General features: G+C 38.3%; 1 protein-coding gene across 1 annotated transcript; it reads left to right on the top strand.

Moving 5' to 3' along the window:
* The first annotated feature begins 320 nt into the window (after positions 1–320).
* On the top strand, positions 321–27,769 carry LOC110956939 (eyes shut homolog). Its single transcript, XM_051960113.1, has 9 exons — positions 321–339; positions 648–769; positions 4,062–4,183; positions 5,040–5,299; positions 18,289–18,385; positions 18,902–19,009; positions 20,343–20,488; positions 26,779–26,950; positions 27,277–27,769. The coding sequence occupies exons 1-9, from the start codon at positions 321–323 to the stop codon at positions 27,368–27,370; spliced, it is 1,140 nt and encodes a 379-aa protein (XP_051816073.1). The 3' UTR covers positions 27,371–27,769.
* Positions 27,770–27,798: the final 29 nt, after the last annotated feature.

Here is a 27,798-nt window from a genome sequence, read left to right as displayed (position 1 = left end):
ATAAGAACTGCAATTACCTCTGTCACTGGCTGCCTGTACCAGTGTTGTGCTGGAGAAACAGAATGATGCATCCCTCTTTAACGTCATTAATAATTAAAAGAGAGGAAGGAATGGATTATTAGACATGGGAGATTCGAATTTCTGATGGAAGAGATTGGCAGATCGGTAGCATCTGAATAAAGAATACCACTGAAATGGGCTCTCTGCCACCGTTGTACGTCTTCCTTCCCCTCATTGAAAGTGTTGCAAGTATGTTGAGAGAGTGGTAACAAATGACAAGGCAGGCAGGCTATCATTGAAAAAGAAGGGGATAAGTCCAGATGGGAGACAAGGAAAGTGGTAGGAGAGAAGAGGACTGAATGGCCATGGCAGACGGGTTCATTTAAAGATAGTTAGCGTGTCAGACTGTCAGACTAATGCACAAGGAGGTGACCTGCCACACAGATTTGACGACAACAGGTTTTACTCCTATGGCATAAGGGCTCTATTTAATGGTCATATCCATTTAAAAAGTGAAATCACAGTGGTGATTGTGCTTCATGTTCATAATCAGCACTTACCTGTGTAAAGATGTAGGGCCCACTGAGAGATGAGTGAATTAATTCATGATGCAAGGTGCTGTAACCATCCTGCTGATTTTCTTTCAGTTGTAGATGGCTTTTACTGCCTCTGCAGTCCTGGTTATGCCGGGCCGAGATGTGAGCAAGACATCGACGACTGTGTGAACAGTTCATGCAGCACCAACTCAGTATGTAAAGACCTTCATCTGGTAAGTAGACACAGATTTTTTTTTCTTCCTTTTGCAGTATAATTGAGTGATAATATGGTGTTTAAAAGGCCCAATGTCATGTAAATCTCAACAGTTACGAACTCTTCATAAAATATTGATAGATCTGAATCACAGGTTATTGCATATTATCCTTGATGACTGTTACACATATAATGTTTGAATGCATTTCTAGTGCAGAACATATAAACAAGTGGGCAATAACTTGAATAGAGGTGTATTATTAGCAATAGGAAATGCCATCTACGTATCTCTGGGGTCTACTGCAGGCCAATGCTGATCAGGTTTGGACACTGGAAGCAAATATGGTGACCAATTTTTGGTCTTAATGGAAAATTCAGCATTAGGAGATGTGTGGGTGATGAGAAAAATAAGGCCGGCACAGGAAATGTCTAGTTTCTAATAGATGTGCCTCATGATTGTATCTCCTAATAGAAAAATTATGCCAATTACAGTATGCTATTTATGCCTTGTGAGGTGAGCTTTTAATGTAACATAATGACCAAAAGGTTACGAAAGTATGCACTGAAACGCAACATGTTTTCTAATGAACGTATTAAATGTGAAATGCTTGTTCGTTTGAGTGGCCGTTTTTTGCAATTAGATGTCCAAAACAAAACATGTTTCTCATGCTTTCAGTTAGCAATTGGGCATCTTCAAAAAGGCTTATCTTAAGGGTAAAAAATGTAGATGATAAAACATGTAGCTGTTAGTAGTTGGTACATCTTTAGTTATATTTTTATCCATTTCAACCCCTTTGTAGTACAATATATTCCCCACTCAAGATCTGACCTTCCTTGCTAAATAGAGCATGTGTCGACACCTGTGAGAAATCACAGATGCATATATCAAATTTCAAATGTTTTAAGACAGAAATCCACATAGAGACCAGGTTTTGCCTTGCAAAAAGAAGGTCTGTAGTTATTCAAGGTTTTTTTAAAGCTGATAACATTGATCTGTTGCAGCTGCAAAAAGGCCTTGGGAGCTGCATGCTGCTCACAAACTGTGCAATGAGTACCAGGGGCCTTTTTCCAACAGCTGTTTATTTGTTAACAGATTGTAGTAGTGAAACAGATGTGTCATAGATAAAGTCTGTGGCTTTGTTCTTGTTTTTTTTTTTCTTTTTCTCCAAGAATTTACATTGCATAGTCCGCACCTAATTTTAAAATCCTTAAAATTACAGCATTATGCATGTAAGGCAGAAGAGATCTTTTTTTCTTCCTTCCTTCCATCACTAACACGAAATGTCAAATGCAGGGCAGCCCAATAACTGAGTACTTAGGGTGCATACCACACGAGCACAAATGCTGTCAGCAGTGAGTCCACAGTTCGATTTCTAGCTTGCCATACCTTTGCTGCATGTCATTTCCCTGCTCACTTTCCTCACATTTTCTGTATCTCTTCTCTATCATTGTCTAATAAGCCTAGAATGCCACAACTTAATTTCAGTTAAGGTTCAGTAACAAACTTACATCTCTTAGAAATAGCGTTGTGATTTTCAAATCTCAGATTGAAGAATAACAGTAAAGATTTCAACCTGTGCCCTGGACCTTCCTCATAGCAACTGCTCACTAGTATCCAGGCATGGACATTGATTTTGACAAAAACTAACTTCAGGCTTTCATTGATGACATTCCAGTGTTCATCCAGTTTTCAGTGTGTTTTTGTTTTGTTTTCCTTTAGTAACACAACTATTGCAACGATTTCAGTATAACTGAAGGACAAATGCTTAGTTTTCGTATTTATTAAATAGTTTACAAGGAGCTGTATGACAACGTTTCATAGTTGTTGTGGCGCAAAAGCGTGGTTAAAACATTTCAGTGTAATTTTCATTTTTCTGGGCTAAACTAAACTGTCTTCATTCAAAGACAAAAGGACACTGCATAAGATGAGAGTGGGATCTGATGCAAAGCATGTAATGAAATTTCGACCAATAATATTTTTCTTCACTCTGCTTTACTGCTTTATTTTTATATTTCCTCAACTCATTATTCAAACAGGGCCAGTTTTTGGATATCTCTTAACGTAGTCTTGTTTACAGTGTAGCTATTCCTCTCTCTGAACACTGTGTTCCACAGAGCTTTAGCTTATTTTGGAGAATTGCAGTCCCTGAAGGTGACTTAGCAGCAAAAATGAGATTATGTTCTATTGCCAGGGGTAAGGAATTGGAGTCTCCTGGAGGTATCTAATTTATCATGAGATGACGGCATTTTCCCCCCACGACCATAGAGCCTACAGTGTACAAATTATATCAGACAAAGTTTAACGGCTCCCCTCTAGTGTATGAAATAAAGATTAGCATGCATTCAACCAGAAGCACCCAGGACCTTTAGACAGAAAGTTGGCAGTGAGGAATCCCGAAAAACCCTTGACCATATGACTACCTTCATAATGTATGCAAAGAGGACTTTAAATTAAGCTGGACCTAACCTTGGAAAGCAACGGACAACAAACCATTCATCTCCCATACTCTGATTTATTATCGTAATGCAGATTGCAATGATGAAATAAAGGACAAGTTGTCCACATACTGAATTGAATGCAAGAAAGAAAGAAAGAAAGAAAAAAAAAAGAGATTAGCAGCGTTAGCAGCTATATATAAAAAAAATCTGCTTCTTAATGTAAAGTAGTACCAGCGTTAGCAGCTATATATAAAAAAATCTGCTTCTTAATGTAAAGTAGTACCAGCATTTTCACTTGCTGTGGAGAAAAATCCTGGCAAACCTCAATCTAACATGTTTTACATGTTTGGGTGCCTATGGAAATTTCTCTCCACGCAGAATATGGAGTGGTAATATTATAAGCTTGATAAAGGCTTGTACCGTATACCTTGAAAGGCATGAAAAAAACAGGCTTGCATGTTGTCCAGAGGGTGGGTGGTAGGAGGAATACATCTGCATAGCAGGAATATGAAAATGTAAGACAAGCATGACTCTTCACAGTTTAAACAGATTTCCACAGGAAAGATTTTTTTTTTGGTGAGTAGGAGGTTTTATTCTGCAATATTTCTGAGGAAATTGGGATGAATTTAATCAAGTATATTAAGCATCGCACTATTTGTTTTCTAAAATGCAACAACTATAAATAAGTAAACAGATAAGTAGCAGAATAGCATCTGACTACTCCATAACTGCGTGCATATGCAGTGCTTCCAACGGTGTCATAAATACTCTTTAGTACCTAAAATACTATCTACAGCAAGACAAGTGCAGATGTAAAGTGTCACTATATTTCAGTGTTAATCTAATATAGTTTTTTTTTTTTTGTATTGCAGAGTTATGAGTGTGTGTGTCATTCCGGCTGGGAGGGGGAGCACTGCCAACGAGAAATTGATGAATGTTTATCACAGCCCTGCAAAAACAACGCCACCTGCACAGACCTTCTCAACAGCTACAAGTAGGTGTGCAAGCTGGCTCGAGGGCACTGTCCTCGCAAGGTGCATCGCTCACTTAATAAATGCAGGAAAAGAAGCTGCTCAGAGATAGCAATATGTCCTTCCACTGGCACCGGAGATAATGAATTGCAGATGGCAGGTAAAACAAATGAGTCAATCAATGGCTCACAGCATGAAAAGGTTTCAGGGGATCTGTGACTCATTGGAGGAAAAAGCTGGTGTATCTGCTTCGGCTAATGCCCCACTCTCGCTGGGGAGACGTAAAACTGCTTCAGGTCGAAAAGTTGGGGGATGGAAAGGAATGCAAGGTGGAGTGGTTGGTAGTGCTCGGGTACTCACTGCCACCAAGTGGAATATTCACCTGCCTTAAGAGCAGCTACTTCAGATTCGCACACACTCACTGTTTCTCTTTCTCTCTCTGTCTGTCTGTGTCTTGCATGCATACATTTCCATTTAATCCCCACTCAGCACTCTAACCTCCTGTGTCCTACATTCAGCTGTCCAGAATTAAAAACTGCTCTGACCAGTAGTGCAATTAACCTGTAAATTTCCCACAGCGTCTCACTGTGTCACTGTCTCTGGATGTGTTATGAGAGCGATGCCAATACATGCACTGCAGCACTGTATGTTAAGAAAAAATGTGTCCTGCAGGTCACTTGAATTTAAAAAAACAAAACCATATGGTACCTTCTCACAATACTACTGCTGTATCCATTTTTTAGCATCATAATCCCAGAGAGTGCAACCCGCTTGGCCGTTCGATAAACGACTACATGCATGTTTATTTATTTAGGATGTATTTAAATTTATGCCGGAATGACCTCTACGGTGCCATGTCTCCTCTCTGGTGCGTCCAAGGTGTTTGTGCTCACCGGGCTGGACAGGTGTGGACTGTGCAGAGGATGTGAATGAGTGTGATTCCGGGCCCTGTCTAAATGGAGCTCAGTGTCAGGAGTCAGATGTACCAGGGGAGTTCTCCTGCACCTGTCCCTCCTTCTTCAGTGGCCCCTTGTGCAACCAGCCTTATGACCCCTGCGACCCCCTCCACAATCCCTGCCTGCACAACTCCACCTGCCTGACACGCTCCAATGGAACAGCCTCCTGCAGATGCCCAGCTGGTGAGTGAACACAGGGCCACAGCCTCATGATGCTTCTATTTTCGCCCATTTTTTCCGAGCACAGCTACACCATGCTGCTGAATGGTGTGCTGTGAAATTTAAGTAATTCAAAAACCATTACAAAAAGCATAATTTCACAGGAAGAAGCGGAAAAATATTCATGTCACAGTTAAGCATGCATCGTTTCTGTCTTCCCTCTGAAATGTATGAGTTTTTCCGAAAAGTTACTGTATCAACAGAGACAAAGAATGATTTCTCATGCATAAATTACACATTGAACTATGCTCTAGACACCGAAAGAAAATGTGCTATACAGAAGCTGGAGGTTTTCCTGCAGGGGTAATTTAAAATGATCAAATATATATACATATATATATATATATATATATTTGCTAACCAGGAGAAGAGTGAGAAATACTTTTTTTTGCTACTGTCTAGAGAAGAATTGGTCAATAGCTGACCGTGGGTCAAAGATATGAAGCTTGGTGTGCCAGAAAGTTGGATTTGTATTGACTGTAATACATTGTAGGGATTTTTACATGTCTCATTTTAATTTTTGCACGGAGAATTATCACTAAACTCAGACAGCAGTGATTTTTAGCCTTATTCCTTTGAGGAAAAACTAGCATACTCTGCTCTGTTTTATCTTGGTTAGATTTTTCCTCATGACTGTAAAAAGGCGAGACCGTCTTAGTGGTATCTGGGCTGTTCTCGTTATAATCCATGGTGAATCAGCAGCTGCAATATACTGGGCTGTGTGTGTATACATTGTACACTATCCCTTAATATAATTCTTATTCATAGAAACAGCACATTGCCCAGAATAATAAGATAATAAGTTGCATCAACATTTGGTTAATGAAATTTATTAGAAAAAAAAATTCTAAAATACGTCCCGTAAAATATATCTGTTGTGCCTTTTGGGTAAATGGGCACTTAAAAACGCTGGATTGTACTATTACAATCAATCAACCAATGTCTTTCTTTTTGCATAATGCAATTGCTCATTACTCTGTCATTTTCATTCTCCAAACAAGTCAAATCTGGTAAAACTCAACAGCTCCCATCATCATAGCAAAAGATAAAAGTCCTTTTTCATCATTTATCTAATGTCTATCAAATCTCAAACTGCCATTAGTGAAATTAAAGCCATGTTCTGCTCTAATTACACTTTTTAAACTTGAACAGGTGCAAACTTGGGTTTAGACAGATGGTAGTGTGATCCTCCACAGAAAAACGCGGCTGTGGTCAACTTGAATTCCTGTCTGTGATGATGTATTTAAATAACACGTCCTGATAAGAAAATACCAAAAATGCACACCAGAATTCAGAAACAAAGCACTCTTACCACCACTCTGACAGCAAAACATACTTTTTTCCCTGTTTTCACTGTATCTGTAGGCTCAATCAATCTGTAATAGCTGTATTTTTGCTAAAATATAGCCAAACCCTTTATCTTGTGGTGCAATCTATGTTTCTCAAGTAACATCATTTGCTACAATTTGAATCGTTACCAGACTAGGCCTGAACACACACAGAAGAATATAACTACCATCGGTGAGTATTGACATTATAGAGGATGCCAAATGTGAAATTTTTCCAGGAACTTACCTCATATCAACCCCATTTAGACATTTAAAGTAATCAAATGACAGTAATAGAAGATACATTCGATTGTGGAAGAAGATCCTCTCCACACTTAACATAACAGCTCTATGTTTCACTGTGCGAGTGTGTGGGTTTAAATGTATAAATAGGGAACACTGTATACTGCTCACAGGCTCTCACAAGCATTCTTTAATGAACTCAGGCATATACATCTTCTCAGAAAACAAAAAAAAAATCTACTTCAAGGTCCGTTCACAAGCTCAGTCAGGGGAAAAAAGTGCAACATGCTTCTCATGGACCAATCAAAAAGTCTGCACATTTACCAGGAAGCCCTTGATAGCTCAAGAATTGTAAATGATATTGATGCACTTCCACACTTATCAATGTGCGGGTTAAGCTGCTATAGGCTGGTGCTCTACCTAATGGCTCTATCAGCACAGAGATGAAAAGATGTTGCCAGATATAAATAGAGCGGCTGGGTTAGTTTCAGAAAGCTTCCTTGGAGAGGAATAGGAAATTAGGTGCTGGCTGCATACATTACACCAAGAGCTTTGCGTGGGCTTGGTCCTTTTCACTTCACACAAGCATTGTGACTCACTACTCTCCATTATTATTCACCATAAATCCATCCTACATAGCTACTACTCAACAAACACAGAGCTGTTATACAACCCATGGCTTCATCCCAGTAGAGCAATTTTAAAGACTTGTTATTTACCATTCAGTGTAGGTTATTTGTCAAGGAAATTGTGTAGGCCTTACATTATTCCCAAGCCTAATTAAATTAGAATTTGTCTGCTTGTGTCTGCCAGATTTACTGCCGTAAGCAAATCTCATCCCACATGCAGAAGATGGACACTGCACTCTAGACATTATCAAGGTTAACTTGTTATAAAATCAACACCAAGTATTTGAAGGCATGGCATTTAATTGTATTCATTTGCTATTTTGTGTGGTATGCAGTAGAAGTGTAGTAGAATTAAGGAGGTAGTTACTTTTAAATGACTCGTGTCTAGATGGAAACAGAGTGTGGCAACAGTATGCACTCAAAGCAAGCTTAGAGCACAATAAAACTGTATTAAAATTCATTTGTGCTTAGATACTGAATCTTGGTTAATTAAATGGAAATATGACTCCCACAGTCTGCCACTGGTATACAGCACAAATGAGTCCACACGGTGGTCCACATTCCAATGCAGACAGTGTGTGCTCTTAAACATGGGCACAGTTGGAAGTCATGGCGCAGGTTGCATAGCAGCTGTACCATGATAAAGCATGCCTCGGGATAAATATTTCGCTGCACTGTGGAGTGTATCAGTCAGCTGTGTTTTCATTGGAGATGTTACTGAGGTGCAGCTATTTTACCAATTTTGGCATGTTTAGCAATAAACTCCATACAAAGTGCAGTAAACAGAAAAAAACTGAACTAAAAACAAGTACATACTTATAAGCAGAGAACAGTATGAAGTAGATTTTGGAACTGTCTCGCTCAGTGCACATCCTTGTCAAAGTACATAGAAGAACAGGTTTTGCTGATTATTATCAAAAATGGTTGGGTGGGTTATCTTTTTTGTAGAATAGTAATTATTGGCTGACGCATCATTATCTGTATTGGTTGAAGCCTTAAAATCTAGCATCAGTGGAGCTCTACTTAACACACTGATGCCTTGAATATACTACACACATAATAATAATAATAGTAATAATAATAATAATGAAAAATAGGGCCAAGAGCAGAAACTGGCAGAAAACAAACATAAATAGTCTGGGACAATCTTAACAGTGTGATTTTTTTCATTACACCCACAACAGTAATCATCAGTCAGACAAATAGGAAAAAATTTTCTCATTAAACCTTTAACCTAATTTTATTACTTCTTTTTTGGACATGTTTTTATCTGTGTTTCTGGTCTGTGTTTGGATTGTGGCCCAATACCACTTTTGAACTGTTTTACTGAATGCCTCAAATCTGTCACGTTGTTTAAAGTCTCCCTCTAGCAAACATCAAGTTTTTCTTTTTGCTTTTTTTTTTCCCCACATGCTTTGTGTATGCCGAAGGATATATGCTTAAGGAAATCAGCACTACGGTTGACAGTTTCCACTTGAAACTGTCCGTGTCAGTCTGAAAAAACATGGAGAAGACTTTCTTGATTTTATATGTAACAAATATAAAAAAGTAATGGGAGACTTTCTGTATCATCACTGATTTTAAAATGTATGGTTGAGTTAATCTAGCATTGCAAATTTTTGTGGCACAAAGTAGTTTTCCAGTGCAGTATTTGGGACGTTATTATAGTTAAACTGGTGTGCTTGAGCTACAGGAAGTGGCCCAGGGGTGGGTGAAGAAAAGGGGGAGGACTTTGTAGACATAGATAGTGTAGAGTTGCAGCTAAGCCATATTAAGGCAAAAACCATTCATTCAATGGAAATAAAAGCTTCTACATATGTAATTGTGACACAAGGGGATGAATTTTGGGGAGTTAAATCTTGGTGAGAGCAACTTGAACCAGTAATTATTATCACGAGTAGGAAAACTCGATCTCTCCATTTTGAAGATATCTAGAATTTCTGACAGCAACAATATCATCAGCATGATGAAAATAACTACAAACATGGAAACAAACTCTGATCAGAACATTTGGAAAAGCACTGCAAATTGCTGCTACAGTACATATGTTAAACTGCTATGGATATGCAACACAACCAAAGCAGCTGTAATTTAGCTGTCATTACACCGAAACTGTGTGAATTCAGCTGAAGAGACGCTAATATAAAATGTGATGATAGCCATGAGATAACTTAATACTCTAATAGTGTTATGACAGTATCTGATCGTAGTTGGCAGAGGTCTTTTATAAAAGATAAGCACTTTCACTGAGTTTAATGATCGTTCTTTCTCAAACTCGCTGTACTAAATGCACTATAAAGCTTGGTGTGTGTGGTCATTGTTTTCCCGAGACGTTTCACTAGACTCTATCTGTCTGACAAAAAGGTTGATGCAGTAACTTTAGTGTTCGTCGGTTCAACAAGATCTAAAAGGCAGCCATTAGGAGGTTCCTACTGGGAGTAGCATTAAAGGGATTTGTAAAACACAGGCACAATGGAAATGAGTTTTGTCTACAAAGGTATACTGTGAGAACCTGGAGGCCAGAATAATACCAGAGCCAGCTGAAAGACTTTCCTTTAAAGAAAATATAAGTGAAGCGGTTACACTTTCTTGATTGTGGTGGGCTCCTGGAGGAAGTTTTTGTTTTTACTCGCGGTGACTCTCCGCTGAGGATCTGGCCAGGAGGCCTAAGTCATCTTGCCTGACCAGCACAGATGTTCCACTTTCCTCTTAATGAGGAGCCTCAGCAGGGAGTGCCAAACCTGATAGAAGAGCAACCTGAAAATGGGAGAGTTAGGGTAGAGGTTGGGGTGAGGGTTGCCGGCCGACAACTACAACAAATGAAACAAACAGCACATAGCATCACTCAGCACCGACTGGGGTACAAAGCTGAGTTACATCAGATTCTGAGCCCTGTACACGAGCTGTAAGGTCCAGTGTCCTTGCTCTCAATTTGCTGAATTGCCTGAACAGAGAAGAGTTTGCACATTTACACTACAACATCCTGAGTTTCAGTCTTATTGAGGACCAGTGCTGTTTGTCCTCCACCTCTGTCTTTGAGTCTAGAATCTATTCACTTTCACTGCAAAGGCATAAGAGCTCTAAATAATTATAGTCTTTTTCTTTCCAATTAATTCAGACTGGTATTGGAAAATGCATTTAAGAACTACAGCTTTGGACCTTTATTTATTCATTTATCTTCAGAAAAGATGCAAATAAAGGTCCACACTGTGTTTTATCAGTATTTTTTACAGTAAATAATTGTCACATTGCTACGTAGCTTAATTCTCAGAGCAGCAGTGATTACCGCCACAGGTCCAAGTGCACACTGCAATTTACATGCACAGAAAACATCTCAAAACTTAAACCTTTAGGAAAATTGCAATGATTCAGACTGGAAAAATTAAAATAGGTCATGAACAATAATAATAATTAGGGACTGGTGCAATGTTAATTTTCAGTAAATGTCAGATTCCTTAAACCTTTTCATGCAAAGGTTCTTTGAAAGGGCATGAGTTGATTTAAAATGGCATTTTTGTACATGTAGAATAGATTTATCAAAGCCTTAACAGTGAGTCCTAATTTTCATCTCTGTTAGTGTGTCCGTGCCCATTACCACCTCTGTATCGGGTTTTGGGTGACAAGTTGACATATTTCAATGTTAAAAGTGAGCTGTTTGACAGTCAGTTTGATTATAGCACATTGCATGAAAAGGAGGAATGTGATGCTTGCAGTATAGGGAATTAATTCAGAAGCATTGTGTGGTCCCTTTACATGCAAAAACCATTTGGTCTCCATGGCTCAGAATATCCCCAGAGGTGTTCCTGGCCAGATGGAGAACAAACCCCTTTATTTGCATGGCATGCTACACGAGCCTTCACCTTCCACAAGATTGAGATTGTGTCCTACCAAACAGTTGGTTAATGAGCTACTGTGGAGCCACGCCAACAAGAGAACTGACACATACCTAATATGATACTGGAAAAGATGTGTTGAGAATATGTGTGGCCAAAGATGTGCTGAAAAAGTCTGTCCTCATTTCATTTTAAGTGATTATTCTCTTTTATTGGGGAAGTAGACAATGTGATTTATAGCAGATATGTCTTAGTTTTTAAACCAGATGCCCTGGCAGATGTATGTGACTATCACTGACCCTTTTCCTTTTTTTTCTTTTTACTATAGTAATATAGAACAAAATACACACATCTTAAACTTCTGTTTTATTTATATGCTAATCTAGATTACCAAGATTCATTTTTATGGATTCTGGTCATACACATTTTTCCATGCAAAAAAACAAAACATATACTATGTCGTTTAGTTCACAAGATGTTTAATAAGAATAAAATCTCATAGAAGGAGGCTAATGCTACACTTCAACTCAAAGTCTCTTTTACGCAAATGTCCTGACTAAGACAGCAGGAGTATGTGGAGCAGAGTCATTTTGCACACTTGCACACTATATATTTAAAATACCTAGAAATAACTTGTATGACTCATCATTTCACCATAATGTAGCTAATCCAGTGGGGTATTCTGTGACTTAAAGCCTCCACAATAGCTATTCTGCTCCATAGTACGATTACTAAGACCAAAGATATCCCAAAGAGTCTCTCAGAGAATAATGATCCACGGCACAGGGGCAGTCAGCGGCCATGTTTTAAGCAAAGTTCATAGCATGTAAATCACAGCTCCATTTAAAGAACTGGTGTCTGGTCTAATATTCTGAAAGTGAGGGCACACAGAGAAGCATAAAAAATATTAAAATGTAGCAGGTGTTCAACCCCAGTATGAGAGTGTGCCCTTTCAGTAGGCAAAGGTCGCAGCATGCTGGTGATATTCTATTGCTGAGGGCAAAAGGTGGTTCTTTTTCGCTCAGTTTTAGCTTTGAGACCTCTGTTCCCAGCCTCGAACAACAGCTGCATGAAAAAGCATCAATGATCACTTCGAGGCATCAGAGGATTTCCCCCTCATAAAAATTCTCAGTCATTAATAGATTCCACCATATTGGTGTTTAACCCCTGAATACTTCACAGCAGGTAAAAATACCCAGTGGTCTCTATGTAAATCAGTGGAGGCTGGTTGCACTGCTGACTGAATATACTTATACATGTAGCATACCCAGGGGTGCAGGTTTAGCTTCAGGTGTTTGGGGGAGGGGGAGGGGGTGTGTGTGTCTTTATATAGCCGTCATATTCATGATGGTTCAGGATGGATGCAGGTTCTGGACACTGGATGCACATCTATGCATAAATGTATATCTAGAGTAATGCATTTGCAGACATTAAAAAGAGGCCCAAGGTGTAAAATACAGTATGTACCTGACCATATATAAAGGACACATTTCCAGTATATACCAGAACATGTGCAGCAGGCCTAACATGACCGATAAAAATATAATACGAGGATCTATACATAAAGCAGGGTTGTTTTTTTGTTGGTGTTGTTTCTTTAAGTAAAATGGCTTTGATTTGCTTTTATTTTGTTTATTTGCCTGTGAAATATTATTTCTGTGTTTCAAATTGGTGATTGTCCCATCTGACTCTTCAGGCAATAATTAACCTTTTATTTTTATTGCTTTGACATCAAACAGTTTGTGTTATACCAACATATCATGTCATAACCAGAGTAATTGAACGAGAGGTGAAATATTTCGTATTCATTTTTATAATGTCTTATTGTGTTAAAATTGATCTTGTAGAATGAGAATATTTCCTTCCTGAGAGTGAAATGCATTTCTTTTTCATGATGACGGCAACACAACGTCGTACCGAAGTATCTCTACATCTCCCGGTTGCTGTAAGCTCAAGGTTTAAAGGTGACCTCGATGAATGCATCTGCTTTCGTGCTGTATCAAGTTAGAGTGCGTTTTTCATTTAGATGGTGGCAGGTGTGCAATGAGAGAATCAGATGAGGGAAGATGCAGTGATTTACTCAAAATGTACATTAATAGTAAAGAAAACCTTGAATTCTGACAAGTGGGTGGTCTGTCTATTTACCGAGGGAAAATCGTGCCCTTAACCCTAGTCAATATTTGCTACTTTTTTACCGATGACTCATAAAGTTCATCTGTGCGGAAATGCTGCAGTACAGTAAGAATGCATAAGGATTTGTTTTGTTTTGTTCGCTGCAGGGGAAAGATATTCTGTTTTAATGTTTCAGTATTGTGTAGCAAAATGTGTTGGCAAATTAGCCTCATACGGCTGCACCAAACAATGTAGATAAAAGCGTAGGCTGCAGCACACCTCACCAGGTGATGAACTTCAGGCCCAAACATATGGACAAAAAAAAAACCCAAACAGGAAGCTACAAAGAGAAAACCGTTAAGGGCATTGATTTTAGTTGGCTCTGTGGTGCTTAAAACCCTTCCATACCTTAGGGTGTCGTTTGTTTAAATTTTTTTTTTTTAAACAATATTGCTCAGTAGAGCTTTGAAGTTCAGAGCAAAGTCAGATTTTTCTTTCACTAGACAGTTCGGCTCGCAGTTCAAGGGGTACAGTGACACGGTTATGAAGTGTGGATGATATAATAGAAGTGCACAATTGAAGCTGTCTTATGTATTTCCATTACTGTATGTCATTTAATGGAGGAGTCTAACTTTGGCACAGACCTCAGAGACACGACACCTGCGACCGGGCTGCTTCACATGGCTCTTTGCTTTCACTTCTTCCTCTTTCAACATTAACAGAGCTCTGCTTTTACAGCATGTGTGCTTCTTTAGATGACAGGTTGGAGTCTGTAGGGTTGCAAAAATTTCTCCCCCATAAAATTAGTGCATTATGTTACAGCTTGCAGTTTAAAACTTTGCTGCTTTTCAGGAGGTGGCCTGGAATGTTTTTTATGTAAGATTTTCCAAAACAAACAGCAATATTAACTGCAAACAGTTGGACAGCTCCTAAAATGAGCTGTTTGCGAGCTTAAAAATAGCAACGGTTAACAGTTAGCCATTTGTAGAGAGAAGAGATTAAGATGACTATGTCTAGAAAAAAAACTTCAAGGGTAAACCTTGAACCAGTCGGTAGCTGTGGTTAAGCTCTGTGAGAAAGAAGTTGGTGGTTTCATTTATACATAATGTGTAAAAATAGGGCCTGGGTCTAGAACAGCTGTAGAGTAAACAAATTTTAAATAAACTCAGTGTTTAATCATTTTGTGCCGTCATTAGCGGTGCTGAAGAGGTGGTCCAGGTGTGTAGCAGTGGGGTAAATCGGCTGCAGTATCTGGTGTTTACATGCAAAGAGATTTCTATTCTTAACCCACTTATTCAAGTAACCCAGTTTTGGGTCTTTGCATGTGAAGGACTCGCATGCACGCTGTACTCCTTCAGCTATGGTGACTAACTTGATAGCGGTCTGTCTATTTCTGTATGTTTTTAAATGACTGAATTTGGGGTTTGGGGTTTTTTTTTCCACAAAAATCATAATTATCCTTAATATGCCACATGGATGTCTGTGTTTAGAGTTGGGGAACTTTTTGTAACTGAAGCCTGTTTTGAATGGTCGTCATATCTTCATGCAATGGAGTCTTACACAACATTTAGATTGTTTTGTGTGTGTGTGTGTGTGTGTTGCTGCATTTTTAATAGACAGCATGTAAATTATGCAACAGGAGTTCAATAACAAACCAAGATGTGCAACATTGCTCCATTAAACTTGACGATGTGCTGTGATGGAACATTGTGGTCGCGCTTTCTCCATCCTCTTTTGTTTTGCTTCTTGCCACACAAATGGAAATGGCACGCAAGCAAAAAAAAACCAACAAAAAAAGAACATTGTCACCTATTTGACAACTTAATGCCACATGTGTTAAGAAAAACAACCAAACACTGAAATGCAGTTGGCTTAACAGCAGGTATTAAGGATAATCTCTGAATCGTACCATTAGAATGTTTGAACAAACAAGTGAAAAATTCTTGATTTTAGCTCTTTCCCAACACTGAGTCATAATGGCCATAACATATCCAGCCGTGTTCATCAGTTTTTTAGGGTCCAGTGGAAACAGTTGTAGTATGTGCATGTTCATGTTTTGTAAATCCTTGATGCAGATTTTTCTAAAGCTGCAGTGGATTGTCTCCTCAAGCCCACCGTGACTTTTGATGAATCTTGATACGATGCTGCTTTTGTGTTCTCCATTGCCTTAATAAAATGCGCTGATTAGTTAATTAGAGGCTCACTCGGTAAAGGTCAAAAATTCAAACTTGTCAAGTCAGAAATAAGGATGCTTCCTGGTTTCAGCATTAAAACCCTGCACAGATTGAACCAGCACAGACGCCGACATTTGATGTATGACGGCACGCAGATAACACCACCGACAAAGATCATAATCTATATTGCAGAAGCATTGTATAATTCTTAATGAGCCCCCTCTGAGAAACTGTTACATCCGGCTGACAGAAGACAGCAGTCACAAACGTAGCAGTCCGACCGAACTCACACTCTTAAAATGAAGACATTCGTAATATTTCAATTGAAACGTCAATCAAAGTTAGTTCACTATCCATTGGGGATTACCCACAATTTCTTCTCCTCTGAGACGTTTACTGGCAGCAGCCGTGATCACATACTATAGCTCTCGCCAGATGATGGAATGACTGTGTGAGCACGCGTCTTGGGTATCCCTCTGTGTGCTCTGTCAAAGAGAAGCCTCCAGTCACTGCTTAGTGGCAGAAGATGCATTACATTGCAGTGACATTCGAAATAGTCCCTAAGGTGCACCACCATTGCTTTGACTGACAGACCAGCTTGGGAAACCTGCGCTGTCCCATAATTCACCAGATGCTCTGTACGCTCTGTGGTCTCATGGACCTCCTCTCATTCTTTCATCCCAGGATGCACAGAGCTGTATCACTGTCGCTTTACTCCATTTGTTTTTCGTTCGCATTACCCTCCTTTTATTAGAAATGTGTCCTTTTTTAATTTTGAACATACTGATGACAAAAGTGGCTTACAACTCATGCATCAGTGTATCCCCTTGCAGTCTGTCATTCAGAGTACAGTAGATTTTGAGTCAACAAAACAAACAAATTTTAAAAAATAATCTATGATATTGCATTAACTCCTGATAATATTGCATGTCGTACAAATGATCCTCTGACTTGTATGGTGAATTCAAGAAAGATGGCCCCATTCATTTCGTAAAACATTTCTCCAGGTTTCACTTTTTTTGTTTGTCTTGGAGAAAAAAAAAATCCGTAAACCTATCAGCGTTCATACAAGTACTTCACTCACCTAAGAGCCACTTCTCACATGAACGAGAGCCCATTACCGTTCAGATACATGCAACTCTTAGCTTGAAGCAGCAGGACTAACATAAGGAGACAGACAAACAATAAGAGCATAAGAGAACACTCATTATAAGCTAGTTTTATTAACCCTTTATTCCATGCTTGCACCACTTTTAATTATGTGTGGCAGATGGTGCTCTGCAGGGGCAGTGCATTTGTAGTCTGTTTAAGTCAGAACTCAGAGTTTTAAAGCAGTTTTGTAGCAGAATTGTACATGAAATTGTATCCCTATATAATTGTTCATGCCATCAATGCTGCCATCACAGAAAGAATCACAGAATGCTTGGTTGTTTTTCCAGATCTGATGAGCATATGTTTCGTTTTAATGTCTGAGTCTATTTATATTAATGTTAATGTTTGTTTTTTTCTTGTTTGTTTCTTTGTTTAAATTGGTCAACTTTAATAACTATTTTTTTATTTTTAGGTCCCATTTCATTAGGCACACTTCTTTTAATACAATCCAGTGCAATTGTTCTGCCAGAACATCTACTTTAATAATGCCTGAAATACCCAGTTTTTGTCATGTGACACAGTCATACAGGTGATCATTAGATTATATGATTTAGCAGTGAGGTCATAGTTACTGACTGTGTAATCCACTCCAGTGCAACACCATTGCTAACACTGACATCAATTATAAACATCATGTTAAATTTACACGTTTGCTTAAATATCACCAAAAATTAGATTTTTGTACACTTTTATAACAGTAAGAGTTTCTAGCATTGCTACTATATTAGATTAAAATGAATTTCAGAGGTTTATTTAATAAACCAAGTGGAAACTCAGATAAATGGTTTTCAAAGTAAGTCAGTGCTACTAATTAAATGACATTCATCTTACACGCTTTTGTAATTTAAAGTCTAAATGTCCTTTATTTGCTTCTTAAAAATGGAACATTTGTATTGTTTTTTTAAAAACTCATTCGTTTATTTTACTTTGTGATGCCAGCAACACATGGAGTAAATGTTGATTTATTCAGCAGTAAACCATCTAAAGGTCCAGACCAAGGCCAAGCACCAGAGGAACACCTCTGCCGAGCAGAACATTTTAGGCTCCCATGCTGCCTTCAGATGTACAACAAAACACCCATGCTGATCTGCTTAGCCGTCCTGCCCCTCAACCCCCTAATGAACAAGGGCAAGAGAGCTCTTGGGCTTAGCCTCTCCCTCTTACCCCAACTTAACAAGATGTCCCCCTACTCTGGCTTTCCCCCTCGCACACACAGACGCTCATGCACAGTCGCACACACAGACACACACCTCCCAAACCACTAACCCTCAGACCAATCTGTCTGTGGCACTAAAGTATTATTAGACTTACACACTCTCAAAGGGGAAACAGTGAGTGCTGAGAGCTGGAAGATGAGATATGCTACAGGGGCTACTAGTTCCATTAAAATGGCATTCACTGGGGCCTTTGTTATCATCGGCCCTGACGTTTTCAGGATGTAGTGGGGTTTGCTGATCCATGACCATCTCATCTATCTTTCAGGATTTGAAGGAAGTTTGTGTGAAATCGACACCAATGAGTGCAGTTCAAACCCATGCCAAAACCAGGGCAGCTGTGTGGACCGGGTCAACAGTTACAGGTAAAAAAAAAAAAAAAAAAAAAGGAAAGAAAGTGTTATCCTTAACCAGCTTTTCAATTCTTAGGAGGCCACAAAAGGTCGAGATTTTTAGCGATGGGCTTTAGTAAATCCAGAGTATTACAAACCGTCATTCCTGTGTGTGTATTTTAGCCCATTACGCTGTCATTTTGATAGCCGATGAGCTAAAATGTGTTCTGAGCCCCCTTTCTTCAAATTTATTTAGCAGATAGCACTAATTTACCATTTCAGGTTGAAATTAGGTCAAATTGTTAACAGTCTCAAATAAATCTGCCCTAATTGCTCTTGTCATGTATTACACATCAATGCTTTCGCTTTAGTGCAGTTAAAAGGCAAAATCCAGGCCTTGCTGTACAGTACGCTCTAAATATGATGTGCAATTAATATCGGTAAATTCATATAGATTTTTGTCACTCTGCATGTGCCTGTAGGAAACGCATAGATCTTCTGTTTTCCATCTGAGACAACATATCAATATTAATGATTTTACTTTTCCAGCTGTGATTGTAGGACGGGATTTTCTGGCCTTCACTGTGAAGAAGACATCAATGAGTGTGCCTCTAGCCCCTGCAACAATGCTGCTATTTGTCAAGATCTTGTGAACAAGTAAGTATGAATATCATTTTCTTCTTATGATGACTTTTTTTTTTTCTTCTGCTTTGATTTAGCACATTAGTCATTTATCACAGTGTGTGTGTTCAAAATCGTTGTAAATCGGTAAAGGCCAGCACGAATAAGTGACTTGAGTGTGCTTTGAAAGGCGAGTGAACAAAACCAAAGTGAAAACATGAGGTTCTTCTTCAAAGTGGTTCTGGTTTATATAACAAGCCTGTCTTCATCCTTGACACACATAAGCTGCTATTCTAAAGACAGAGAGCGAATTCAGCAGGAACACATCATGTATCTAGATTGGGCTTTACTCCACTGGTGCTTCTCTCTGCTGTGCTTAATGGGAGCCCCGGGGCTTCCAGGCTTAGTCGGACAGATGGGTAGAGAAGTCCCAAGGCCAATTTGAGTCCTAAATGGTTTGTCTCCAGTTTGTCTCCCGTCATGATTTCTCTCCCATGTGACCTGGCCCTGCTCAGAGCACTCCCCTGATTGCACAGTCCAGGGAGTTCACATCAGGTGTGTTTTAACCTCGCTGCCCACCGCATGTCTCTATCTCCATCTCCCTGACCCAACAAGCCAAGCAAGTCCATCTGTACCGCGGCGGTGAATCAGACTCTGCAGTGTACTCATTGGGCCCTTTGCAGCCTTATATTTACACATCCTCTCCCTTACGATACTGTGAGTTTGAGTGCAATAAAGAAAGTGTGAATCGTACCACACCTGCCCTGCCTGTAAAATTTACATTATAGGCAGTGCACTTCTCAAGTGACAATAATTGCCATTTAGCATATTGCAGCAATTTGATATGATATAACTCATTTACTGAAGAATGACCTTTAACTAATTAACATGTAGTTTAGATTTCTAATTGCATATTTTCTTATCTTAGCACCTACAAACACGATAATCGTCTCCTCTGAGGTGTGTGGTCAGGTGATATTAAATCCAGCAGCAGCTGCAGAAAAGGGATTTGAATTGAATAAACCACATCATTAAGCAGATTAAGTTCTTCCCTTTTAGTAATAAGTCATCACATATAATTGGAATTAAGTTACACACAGAGAAACTTGATAGTTTTTGTGCGAAGAGCTGCCAGTCATTTAAAAAATCTGCACTCTAGTTTGTCTTGGTGGGTTGAAAACACACTGAAAAATATCTCTAATTGCTTCTTCAAGAGTCTGTGCCTGGTCTTTACTGCAAAAAAAAAATAATTCTTTCAAGGTTACTGTAAGAGCTAACTGTAAAAAATGTTCCATTACTGTCTGACACGTTGGTCTTCACAGGATTTCACTTTATTCCTAATGATTAAGTGTTATCACATCTTCCTTAGGTTCCACTGCATTTGCCCTCCTGGTTATTTTGGAACGCTGTGTGACCTGGATGTGAATGAGTGTGAAGTTTCACCTTGCCTACACGAGGGCATCTGTATCAACACGCCCGGGGGCTTCAAGTGTGTCTGTCGCCCTGGATACTCAGGTAGTTCTTTCGCCCTTAGGTGACATGAAGATCAATATGAGAGTCTAAAAAGCTTATCATGACTGCTGTGGCTGCACGCTATTGAGGTAGCTCTGACATAGAGCTGGCTTAGTGCAAAAGAAAAAATAATGCCCCACAATACCTGTTTTAATTAGCCTGCCTGCTTCTGCAAGATACAGTGTCTGCTTTTCAGTTAAGCTAACAAGAGATAAATTCATGCCACCTGTTCTATCTGATGAAAACTTCTCGCGGTCTCTTAGTTGCCTCTATTTCATTTCATCAGCCTCTTTAGTCTCTGAACACTATTGTTTTTTTACTTCAATCCATTTGTCTTATTTTCTAACCAGACGGATATCGAGCTATTTTAGCACGAGAGTAAGTGTGTGTGTGTCTATATACGTGTGTGTGTGCGCTATCCAAAGCCGATTCCTGTCAGGTACTGGGAAGATTAATTTCATTTGTCTTCCACACTGTATCATCAATTTATCCTTCCCCAGTTGAGAGAGGAGGGAAATCTCTGAGGTATTGCTACTCTGGAGAGCAGAACCTGACACGCATGGCCCAATTCCCACAGAAGCAGCTTTTATTATTAGGCCTACGCACAGCATAGTACAAGTCATTACTTTTTCTGTTGCTCTAAGCTCATCTGAGGAAACAGGGTTCCCCAAGAGAGCAAGCGGCCAGAGGATACGGTTTGGATTGGCTCAAACCAACTAGAACTCACACAAAATATTTGCTCTAGTAACATGTGTAACAACATTGCAACTTTTTTTTTTTAAACAAAAACACTCAAAAAATTGAGTTCGTGATGTGCAGCAGTGCTGTGTGTTCTTTTTTTTATTTTCGTCTGAAAGTAAATTTGCCACCTAAGGGTCATTCATCACGTAGTGTTTTTACAGGCCTGATTGGAATGGATTGAAATGTAATTCTGCCTTGATGGTATAATGTGTCATCTCTTCTATCTCTGAAACATTGTAACTCACTGTGTCACTTGATGGTATTAACATATTATTTGCTTCAGCCATCAGCCAAGTCAAGGGGTATTTTTGTGCGTTTCAAATGCCAAAAGTGATTTAGACTCTAGTAGTTGAAGTTGCTTGCTAATAAATCAGTCCGGTGTTATATCTGCTTATTTTCATGGATGTGATTAAGCTGTAATGACACTTTATTCCCACCTGCATCCCCACCTGTATTAGATTTCCTCCAGTGCATCTGTCTTTTCTGCTAGGTTTTGTTAATATAGTTTCAGCATGTCTTCATGCAGCAATTTTGTTTTTGCCACGGAGTTGTTGAAAGACTATTACTCTCTCATTTTTCAAACAGTCGGAAATGTTATAAGCCATTTTACACGGTTTCTAAGAAATAATTGAGGCAAGATGTCGGAAAATTGTTACGTTCACATTTCCAACAGCTTTCTATTTATTTTTTTTTACCTTTCTTAAGCTCTGTATGACCCACTTTGAGGGTAAACGTTAAGATTAATCATGCCTCCTCGCGTCTTAACTAGCCAGGTGTCAATATGTTTCAGCAGGTCAGTACAGCCTCAAGTTAAGACGCTCAGAACTAATTGTATGTAGTTATACTTTATTTTAACACAATGCCATTTTTGTTATCTCTGTGTCATATTGATAAACACTATAAAGCGTGCTTTATCTTATACAGTGAGACAGTTTTAGCGGCTGCTTACATCTCAGCTGTCAGATCATTATTCAGGGCATTTGGTTTAAAAGGCTCTGCGATAGCAGTAATGTATTATTTAACTGTGTATAGGTGCTGAGCCCTGTGGAGGTCAGAAGTCATTACACTGACATGATTAATGGGTAATCTTGTTTATATAAATCACAGTTTAAGCACACTATTCGTCACCTTCTGTTTTCTCTTCTTCACCCATCATTAGTGAGCATGCTCCCTTGAGTGATAGTACAGTGCAATCAGCACATTGCTGCACTTTCCTCAGTCAGCACATTGTTGGATGATGATGTTCTGGCTCTCGCAGTGTTGTTTGCTGTGAAGGCTTCAGTAAATTCAATCATTTGCTGGGTGAACTTGTTACACAAAATGCGGCCGTTATTTCGGTCTTGACTCTCAACAGGGAACTGTTGCTTCAGCGATGTTGTGTATATTTGGTGTGATGGAATAACGTGCTACTTGTGCGAACATTACCATTGATTTCTTAATTGTGCCAATTATAAACCAATTATAAGCCAAATTCTTGCCACTGTGACACAGCTGCTACGTGTCTTTTCGTGCTTATGAGAAGAAATAGAATCTGTAGAAAAATGAGTTAAATGAACAACTATCTGTTGTTTAATTAAACTGACTTTTTTCACTTTACAAACAAAAAAAGAATAATTTACTGTAAACAAATGTTAATGAATGTCACTGTGTGACATATTTGTTGTCATGTAATGATGTGTTCAGCAGTTTTGGAACTTATCTATAAACTGTTGCAAAAACAGAAACAATAAATGTTTTGTTTTGCACTTTTGAAATGATTAAAATGATAATATATAAATATACTTCCATTCATTATAAGTAACTCAGATCCTTGCCAACCAAAAAAAAATAATACATGCTCATATTTACTTCTGTTTACTATAATTATACAGTGTTTAATAATCTATTTTCTGGCCAACTTTCATTTAAATAATAATTTGACCATCTGTATTCATCCACCCTTACATTTATCTCTTCATTCTTCTGTTTTTAGAGAAGTTTAAAAAAAGAGTTGTTTTGAATGACTGTGCATCCTGTTATAGAACTCTGTTGCCTGATTGGCTGCAGTAAGATATGTTTATTGGCTAATTACATGTTTAGACGATCTAATGCAACTAACAGAATAACTTTGTACAGATACAAGATTAAAACTACTTATAAATGCATTTAAAATTGCTGAAGGTATGGCATGACAATTTTGTTGTTTCATGTCATCTCAAACTTTCTTAAACTGTGAATTCATTTGGTCTCTTGAAAGATACTGAAAAAAAAAACAACCCAATAAGCTAATGTTAATTTGTCTGCGTAAGAATGAAGAGATTTTTGAAGCATGCAGCATGTATTTCCATGTTTCACTTAAAATTGCATCCTCTTTTTATTGCACATAGTGTATATTGATGACTTCTGATATAAATAAAAAGATGAAAGTACATCAGTTCCTTTAAAGTGATCATTAGTTTATGAATAATATGAGACAGATTTTTTTTTATAAAATGTGTATGAATATAATTTTTCTCACATAGTCCTGCTTCTTTTTTCTAATCATATTTTTATTGTCCTTATACTGGTGTCTTTAGATAATTTTATGCCTTGACTTTGTTTTATTTTTTTTTTATTTAAGAATTTTTTTAATTATTTGCAGCTTTCCTTCCAGCTTACTAAAACAAATTATCACTTTGGCACAAGAAAAAGAATAATTTGTGCATTCTGTAACAAGAGGAAATGATAGATTTTGTGTACAGTGAAGACAGTTTCTTTATTCTCTTTCATGATAAAACATAAAGGGCAATAAATTCTTGCTCCTTGTTTGTTTACATCTGTCTGAGCCCGCAGATGAGCGGCTAACCAAATGATTAATGGTGGGTCAGTCATCGTTTTTCTTCTCCCGATTCCTGGAAGTCTCAAAGACATTTTAGTGGTAATAAATAATTTTTTTTTACCGCTTTAGCGGAAAAAACGACATCTAAAAAAATCCTTCTTTGTAGATGTGCCACCAACCATTCATATAATTTTAATTACTCACCAAAAGAAGTCACCTCCGTTGATGTCTCTATAGCAGTACCTGCTATAATTTAGGCGACTATAAACATCCTCAGTGTGCTTTCCCAACTTGTGTTCTGATTTGTTGGCAGGAGGGAGACTCATTTTGACAGTTTGCGTTATCTGGTGTTTCCTTCACAGCGTGAACTCTCTCCTCCCCTTCATTTCTTCTGTGATCTCGTTTCTATTTTTGTGAAGTCTGCATAAATAATGAATATTATCAACACTCTGACTAAAGCTGACTTATTTAGTGAATATTCCGACTTATCTTAAGTGTGTCTGATTGCACAGTTTGTGTGGAGGATTGAGCTATTGTCGACATGCAGTCACCGCTGTAAGGATGTACAGCTCTTGCAGTATGTGAAACACTTTTCCATTAGTACAGTGCTGCACTTCACTGAGCCCTCTCAGGAGCCACTATTGTTACAGTACCACATCACTCAAATTACAAAAAAACACATTTTCACACTTGGCTTTAGGGGTACATAGCTGCTAAATCCAAGTGGTTGTTTTTTTTACAGGTTTTGAGTTGTCCACCAGTAAGATTTCTGCTTCCATCCCAACATAATAGAGGTGAATGGAATTCTGTTTGTGGTGCTCACAGGAGTGAAACATTGCATTACAACGTTTCAGAGCAACATGTTAGTTCAAATCTCATTTTTTAAAAGACCTGCAGACTTTAGTGGACAGCTTTTACAGGATGTACTTTCTTGTGCACAAACACTACAGTTCCCTTGGGAAGCCGGTGATGACGCGTATCTCTGATTATCTAAAGTAACCATAAAGTAATTGTACAATAAACATTCAAATGAATGAGAACCCATCTCAAAACCTTTGACAGGGGGTGTATAGTTTCTACAGGTTTATTTTGAATTTATCTTCATCTCATTGTAACATCATTGTTCTACACGTACAAAAATATGTAAACAAAAACAATGTATTATCATTTTAATTCAGTCTAGGCTGTTTTTTTAACTGACTTTAGACTCAAGATGTCACGATGAATTTATGTTAAGACTTAGGCCTACAGCCAACAATTACTTTTACTGTCCACTAATCTGCAGATTGATAGTAAAAAAAAGTGCCCAGTCTGATGACTTTAGATTGCTTATTTTGTTTGACCAACAGACCAAAACAGAGAAATGCAGCAATTTTCTACATTTAAGAAGCTTGAACCAGTGAACATTTGGCATTTTTGCTGAATAAATGGCGTAATATGAACGATTACAATTTAGAAGATTTTTCATATGTGATTAAATCTGGCCACAGTTGCAATTGCATTACTTACATTTTCGTATATTGTAATCTTAGTATGCTGACCAATTTTGCATGAATCTGAAAATAGCTTGAAACAGTTATCAGCCAGAGATCAGTTTCACAAAAATCCCTCTTGCCTTTTGTCTTTTGCCTTTATTTGTTTGTCCGACTCAATCACTGAAATACCTCCTGACACACAACACTTATCAGAAGTCAGAATATTCTTTCATGTGTTTGAAAATTCTGTCTGTTGCTAACCTGTAAATGCAGTTTAGAAAACAAAGATATGGGGCCTTTGTTCATATAGTGTCATGTTTCAGTGGATGGGTTAACAAATAAATAGAGCCCAACAAATGCTGGATTATTAGAGTAAGAAAGTCGGATATCGAAATATTTGCCAAAAATGGATAGGTGTTGTATATGTTAGAGGTATATTGAAAACATAAATTCATGGGATCACCTTCCAGCAATGTATTTCTCACACTGATTAGTAACTGAACATGAAATCAAAGCTTGACTCTGCTCAGTTGTGCTCTGCTACATGTGCTGCAGGCAGTCTGAGAATATTATAAACACTGGAGTCCTTGCTGCTGTCTTGGACAAACCGTGTCATGACACCATTTTTAAAATTTTCCAAGCATCATTTTTCTTTGTTATGTTCTGTAAAAGAAAATGTTCAAATTATTTTAATATATATCAGACCCTGTATGCACTGACACTGATCTTTGTGACATTACAATATTGGCTCCTAATATCAGCCAGCACATGTACTATTATGTTGGCCAGGGTTTGCTTCATTTCTGTTTTGAGAAATATTTTTGACCTGACTGGCATTTTCTCTGAGCGTGAAAGACGAACGAGATCTGAGTTTGAAGGGATGAGATGTTGTTTAGCGCAGCAAAGTCACCTGGATGTGAAGCTCATCCTTTAGATTGAAAATACTGAACAATGCTGACAAAGCAGCTACTATAGTCAATGGGGTATACAGTTGTGCGGATAATCATTACTTGCTTGACAAGAGCGTAACCCCACCGTTGTTTAGTTTCATAGGTTGGAAAGGGTTAGAAAATATAACTGACCTCAGACTTGACAGAGAAATTAAATCTACTTCTTCAAATTTTAAAGTCAGTTGTCTGTATCCCTGACTACCCTGCAGCTAGATATCTTATTTTTGCGCTGTCATGAATAGCTTGACTACTGAAGTAAACTGAAATGACCTTTTTCTTAATAAGTTGTTCAGTATGTGATGGCTAACTAAACTACGCTTCATCTCTTAGGGCCACGGTGTGAAGTTAACATTGACGAGTGCGCTTCCAACCCATGCCAAAATAGTGGGAGATGTATTGATGCGCCTAATCGATTCCACTGCCTGTGTCCTGATGGCTTCGCTGGGCTCCACTGTGAGACCAACATTGATGAATGCATGTCAGCACCTTGTCTTCATGGGAGGTACAGATTTTTCTCCATCATTTGAGACTGAAACACAGCAAATTGCACAGCAATGGCATGGAATTATTTTTAATTATCCTCCTTGCCAGAGCAGTGAGTGGAGACATATGTCACATGTAAGGAGCTAATGTGATGCACTTACAGGTTGTCTCAGTGGTGTTTAAATTATAGTCATTAATAATTTTTGTTGAAGGGGAATTATTAATTCATTCCAAAGATCGTATCTCCCTCTCAGGATTCTATACCAAAAGACTTGGCTAAATATAAGATTTTTAGTTCATTTCATACAGAAATCTAACTGACCTTATCTCTTGTGGCTCTCTCAGTTGTAACGATGGAATATATTCATACACCTGTGTCTGTGAATCTGGATGGACTGGCAGCAGATGTGAAACAAACATTGATGTGAGTTGTGCCTAATAAACCTACTGGGTGTTCTGAGGAAAGGTCAGGAGAATTTTGTAATCTTTGTGTGGCCTTTGGTATCATTAACTCTATTGATTTTCCTACAAGATAAGTCAATTGAACTACCAGGATCATGTAAGCATTGTACAAATGCCTGATTAAAAGAAATTGCTTAGTCTAATGCCTAATTGATTTAAACCACAGCTTTGTGCTGGACTCCAGAGATAAAACATTGAGTTGTTTACAAGGTCTGTGCCAACACTTTGTTGAATGGCTAATCTGATCATCTGCTTTTTAACTACTAACAATTAATTCAAATTCAAAGTTTTGTAACCATACATTATGTATTTTATATGGGAAATTGAGCATTTTGTGTTCATATCTGCCAAAATGTTTTGTATTTTTGGTACCATGTCTCACTCCTGTGAAGTTTGGATTGCTTT

Source organism: Acanthochromis polyacanthus, chromosome 15 (assembly GCF_021347895.1).
Source record: "Acanthochromis polyacanthus isolate Apoly-LR-REF ecotype Palm Island chromosome 15, KAUST_Apoly_ChrSc, whole genome shotgun sequence".
NCBI classification, from domain to species: Eukaryota; Metazoa; Chordata; class Actinopteri; family Pomacentridae; genus Acanthochromis; species Acanthochromis polyacanthus.
The sequence above is the reverse complement of the archived record's forward strand: the minus strand, read 5'-3'. Positions and strand labels throughout refer to the sequence as shown.

Coding starts and splice junctions, on each gene's coding strand:
- LOC110956939 (XM_051960113.1), top strand. Junction 18,386..18,901: donor GACCGGGTCAACAGTTACAG/GTAAAAAAAAAA, acceptor TTACTTTTCCAG/CTGTGATTGTAGGACGGGAT. Junction 26,951..27,276: donor GCACCTTGTCTTCATGGGAG/GTACAGATTTTT, acceptor TGGCTCTCTCAG/TTGTAACGATGGAATATATT.